The sequence below is a fragment of the Gracilinanus agilis genome, chromosome 2 (genome assembly GCF_016433145.1).
Source record: "Gracilinanus agilis isolate LMUSP501 chromosome 2, AgileGrace, whole genome shotgun sequence".
Lineage (NCBI taxonomy): Eukaryota > Metazoa > Chordata > Mammalia > Didelphimorphia > Didelphidae > Gracilinanus > Gracilinanus agilis.
The window spans coordinates 681,522,856-681,528,588 of NC_058131.1; the positions used below are offsets into that span (position 1 = coordinate 681,522,856).

General features: G+C 42.5%; 1 protein-coding gene across 1 annotated transcript; it reads right to left on the bottom strand.

The window, feature by feature from the left end:
• Positions 1-3,417: 3,417 nt before the first annotated feature.
• Positions 3,418-4,815, bottom strand: LOC123234358 (probable E3 ubiquitin-protein ligase TRIML1). Its single transcript, XM_044660265.1, has one exon. It carries the CDS (start codon positions 4,813-4,815, stop codon positions 3,418-3,420), a length of 1,398 nt encoding a protein of 465 aa, XP_044516200.1.
• Positions 4,816-5,733: the final 918 nt, after the last annotated feature.

Sequence of the window (5,733 nt, forward strand, 5' to 3'; positions counted from 1 at the left end):
CTCAGTTTCTTCATCATTAAAATGGGGTTAAAATACTCATCCTATTTACCTTATAAGGTCTTTGCAAAGAGTGATAATATCAAAACTTTGCATTACTGTGTTTCTTTACAAACTCTTGGAGTTTAGTTTCTTCATCTATAAAACAAGAATAATACTATTCTCACTATTGTTGATGAGACTATGATGAGGAAATAATCTTGTTGAAAACAGTTTATCTTTTATAGTACTTTAATGTTTGCAAAGAATTAGAGAATAGCTAAAAGGTCTTAGTGTAATTGTACCTTAATAATTTATAATATAACATAATCATGGTTACTTTTCAGTGCAAACTTGTATTTTTTATATAAAGAGATTTCATTTAATGGTTATATCCTATATACTCAAAACTGTTTAGTCATTTTCAACTTTGTGATTCATATTTTGGTTTTCTTGGCAAAGATATTGGAAAAGTTTACCATTTTCTTCCCCAGCTTACTTTATAAAGAAACTGATATAAACAAGGTTAAATGGCTTGCCCAAGTTTACATAACTATCAAGTATCTAAGACCCATTTTGAACTGAAGAAGATGAGTCTTCTTGACTCCAAACCCAGCATTACATCCCCTGGGTTACCTACCTACCCCTATATTTAAGGGGACTTGATATTCAGATTAATACAGCATCTGTAGCTACACACATCAAGGACTTAGTTTCATTTGAAACAAGTGTTTCCTTCTTTCATCTGCAAAGCACAAGATAGGACATCATTAGGGAAGACTTGAAAGAATCACCATTTTCCTAATCTGATGGTGTCGAGACCTACAAATGGGAGAAAATCAGGGTTTTATGAAAGCAGTCTCATCTATAACAAATCCATACAACTTCAATTTTATAAATTGATTATTTTAGATTAGAGTCTTTGAAAATTATATCCCCAGGCTATCATTTATTTGGCATTAGTTTTACACCATCTCTTCAAAACATCCTGATTCAATTCATTTCATTCCAGTCAATCAATATTTGTTAAGAGCATTACAAAAAGGAAATTGAAGGGATATCCATCAACTGGAGACTAACTGATTAAGTTGTGTTATATATTTGTAATGGAATATCATTGTGCCATATTACACAGAAATGACAAATAAGATGATCACAAAAAATAATAAAATAAGGAAAGACTTATATGTAGTGATGCAAAGTGAAGTGAATAGAACCCAGAGAACATTGTACATAATAACAATAATGTATGATTATGAACTGTGAATGACAGTTATTATCAACAAATCAAGGATCCGTGACAACTCTAAGAGGCTTGTGATGAAAAGGAATATACACCACCAAAAAAGGAACAGATGAAGTCTGAATGCAGGTTGAAACATATCATTCTTCACTTTATTTCCTTCATGAATTTTTCTCTGGTGCAAGCAATATGTATCTAGTGTCAGAACACGAGGAATAGGAAATGTGTATTATATGATAATATATAAATACAACCTACATTATTATTATGTATAATTATATATATATCAATACAATATTACCAATCTTATTAGGGAGTGGGGAGGAGTGGAAAGAGGTGGGAAAAGAATGGGTCAGATTTTTGGACATAGTTAATGTGATCATTTATTTCTCTTGGAAAAGCACATTTATTATAATTTATTACACATATATCAAATTGTACATATTATATCATTATGTTACATATTATATTGCATATAAAAATAAATGGTAACTCAAAAATAGAGTATACCAGACCTCTCCATAATTTGAAATTTTTGAAAGGTAGAGGACAATCAGATTAAAACTGAATCTTCAGTTCAGTTGAAGAATGAGGCAGGTAGAGTCCCTGGGACACTTCTGGAAAAGTGGGGTAAGAGAGCTGAAGACATTGCCAAGGAAACTACTTCTGATGGGATTGGGGAGAGATTGAGTGGAGACCCTGGCACACTTTCTGGGGATGGCTGGCATTGGGTAGAGGAGGACAGGTAGGGTTAAGTTCTGGGATTTTTTTTTCCTACATCCCTGAAGGGACTGCAGATTCTTTCCTTTTCTTCTATCTATACAAAATACCAAGTAATGCATCCTAGATATTCTTCTAGTGCCTACTGTGGGCAATACAACAGAGTTCTGTGTCTTCACATTTTACAATGGTTGGCTGTTTTGCTCATTCCTCCGACAACATGCTATGGGAGATAGGTCTTTTATTTCAATATCATGTAAGAAAACATATTTATGTGTAGCTACATATGGAGGAAGGAAATCGCGTCATAGCACTTTACTAGAACTTGTGGGAATCTTTGTAAGGATCCCGTAATGTTGTCCTGTAGGAGAGGACAAGACTAGGGATCTACTTAGACCAGAAAAACCTAAGGGAGTGACAAATATATGTTGCTGATAGGAAACTGAGCTGGGCTTAGAATTCCTATCCAGGACTTAGTTCACAGGTTTCACACAGGGAAAAGGAAAGAGGACCAAAAGGAATTTCCGTATCTCTAATTTCTTAATCTCCTCCCTCTAAAAGCTAATAGATTCTCATGAATCTCTTCTTTTCCTTGCTACTATCTGACAACTATTATCTCTGTCTATTCCCCAAATTCCCTAATCTAGTTGTTTTGACTATGGCCTCTCCCAAGAATAGTCTTGGTAAGGTAAGTTAGGGTTGGTTAGGCAGTGGCAGGATGATAGAGTCACCCAAGGCCTCGAACTGAGAGGCCAAAAGGTTTCTTTGAGGTCAGACAAGTCTATTCTTTCAGGTTGGCTTCTCAGTAAAATCAGGATATAGTTCAAACTGAAACTCAGGAACATAGATGATAAACACAGATGGAACTCCATTGGTAATTCTCTATTAGCAGACTGGATAGCTGATCAGAGAGACTTCAGCTGCAGGGTCCAAATGCTTTCCACCAGAAAGTCTATAATATCCCTCACAGGAAGTTCTCTCCAGGTTCCAAATGAAACAGGAACCAAAGAGAGCCCCTTCCAGCCCTGGTCCTCTTTTGATCTCTTCCATACATTCCTTGGAACCTTTTCCATTGCGTTTCATTCATGAGCCAACCAGATTACAAACCTCTGTATTTTGCAAAACTTTCTTTCCTACTTCTCTATTTAAATAGTAGAAATCGGTTCCCCCTCTGTCCCCACCCTCCCACCCCTTTTTGTGATCTCTTGAGTATCAGGAACTAGATGTGGGGTGGCTGAATCATCCGGCAAGCACAATTTCAGAGCCCTTTGGGTCCATTCCCAAATTACTCTCCAGATCTTTTCTTTTTTTTTTTTTTTTCTGTTGGTAGTTCTCTGTCCATTCCCTTCCTGTTGCCTGTCTCTGGGTGTTACTTTCTGGTCCCCAAGCTTCTCACTCATGGAATCTTCACATAGTGGATCCACTTCCTGAATGGAGCCCTGGAGCCTAGGCAAGGTGGAAAGGCATGAGCTCTCTCTCTACTGAGGGATCAGTGGACAGATGGTGAGAGTGTTGGTCTGGTTCTCTTCCTGTAGAAGGCCAAGAGAGAAGAAAGGTCTGACAGGACCTTGGAAAGTGAAAGGGGAAAAGGCATAGATCAGGCAGCCCTGTGTCACATTGTAAAATGACAAGTGTCCCTCTTCATAGTGGAGGAAAATGCCCAGCCTGTGCAGGGGTCCTGTTTCCTCAGGGTTTTCTAAGGTGTGAAAGATAAACAGTTTGAATTGGTCTCCCATGTTGAAGTACTGGAGAGAGAGCACGTCCCCATAAATGTTGCCCTGGACATTTCCTAGCTCCATACAGATGCCTACTTCCCACTCCGTCTCACTTCCTACCTCCACCTCCCAATAATGACTCCCTGAGGTGAAGCTCTGAGCACCCAGCACGCAAAGAAGATCCTCCTCCCCTCCTTGCAGGTTGGCCAGTAGGTCCTGACAGTTGCTGGCAATGCTCACGCTCTTCAGATCTCCAGAGAAGATGAGATTGGAATGGGCTGTTTCTGGATCCATACTGATGTGACTTTGGAAGGCCAGTAGTAGATCCCTCATTCCAGTGGTTCCGCACACAGTCCAGCCTAGGGCAGCAGGCTCTGGACAGTGTAGCAGCAACTCCTGACTCCTTTCCATACTGCTCCTCCATTCCAGGAGCATCTCCATGACTGGCTGCTCCAAAGTCTTCTCAAGTTCCTCAGTCATCTTCTTGAGGCTTTGGACATAGCAGAAGATTCTGGCCTGGGTGGTCTCTAATCTCCTCACATTGATTCTCTTTTCCCCCTCCAGGAGATTCTGTTGTTCCGCCTCTGTCCAGTCAAGATGGGTATTGATGTATTCTGGCAGGATGACCTGCTTTAGCATGTGAGCCTCTATTTGACACCTCTGCCACTTCCTTTTCTCCTGCTTCAGCAACATATGGACCTCTCTCACCTTTGCCCACACAAGACCAAGGGCTTCCTGCAGCTGTCCCTTGCAGGTCTCAGCAGACTCTTCTATGGGATACACACGATGAGCTTCGTGTTCCAGGGAGGTTAAGCAGGAGACACATAGTGGGGTGTGGTCATCTTCACAGAAGAGGTTCTGAATGGCTTGGTGTTGGCCACAGATAGCCTGACCACCCTCCTCGCCCAGCCCAGGAGATCTCAGTCTAATGAAGCTGACTAGGTCCTTCAGGAGCTGGTTGGCCTTTAAGGCTCTGGGCTGACTGCTTGACTTGCACAGGGGGCAGGTCCATGAGACATGGGCCTGCTGCCAGCTCTGAAGGACACACTCTCTGCAGAAGCTGTGTCCACAGTCAAGGGTCACTGCTTGGGCAAAGAGATCCAAGCAAACAGAACAAGTCAGTTCTGACCTGAGCTTCTCAGCCACCTCGCTGACATCCATATTGCTAGGACTTGATATCTTCCTGCCTTGGTAAGACTCTCTTCTTCAGAGGCTCCAGCTCCTGGGCTAAGCTCCCAAGTGAGCAGCTCTCAGGTGAGCAGTTTCTTGGCCTGCATTCATTTTTATTCCCCCCTGGGCCCCCTGGTCTCCACCCCCAAGTTCACACCAAGGGAGGGTTGACACCTGGGTTCACACTAAGGAGGATTTGACACCTGTGTTCACACCAAGGAGGGTTTGACACCTGTGTTCACACCAAGGAGGGTGTGACACCTGGGTTCATACCTTTGGTTCCCTGGCCCTGCTCTTCAGTTAGTATCAGGGCCCCATTCCCAGGAGTCTGAGAGGGCTGGGCTTCTGCTAGTTCCCCTTGCCTTGGGTATATTCTTGCCTTCTTTTATCTGTGCCCTGAAGCAAAATGAATTGCTCCTTTGGTACCTGCTTTCTTTGGAGGACTGAAAAAGCTGGGGGTATGGCAGAGGTTAAGAAGAGTCTGGGTGTTTGGCCCTGAGGATGCAGTTTTCAGACAGTGGGTGATTTTCCTCAGGACTCTCCAGGAGAGCTTTAGGTTTTCACTCTCAGCCATGAGGACAGTTCTTGGCATGGGCCTTCGCAGTTCTACATCCTTTTCCTGCCACCCTGGGCTCTCCCTGAGGCAGGAAGCCATTTGATATCCCTTATTATGCAAGCATTCTGGCAGAAAGTATGTGTCCATATTCCTAGTGCTGTGGAAGAGGAAGGGTGAAGAAAATCCCATGATGGGAATCAGTTGGCTGGTGCTAGGCTTCCCTCTGCATTCCAAGGGCCTCTCTCTGATGGTGGAAAGCCTTTTCCTCCATGAGTCCATGGCAATGGTCTGGCTTGACCATCCTGCCAGGGAAGAGCCTAGTCATTGCTTGGAGAGTATTTGCTGGTTCCCTG

Excerpts from the sequence above, each read along its gene's own strand:
- LOC123234358 (XM_044660265.1), bottom strand. The coding sequence starts at position 4,815 with ATGGATGTCAGCGAGGTGGCTGAGAAGCTCAGGTCAGAACTGACTTGT.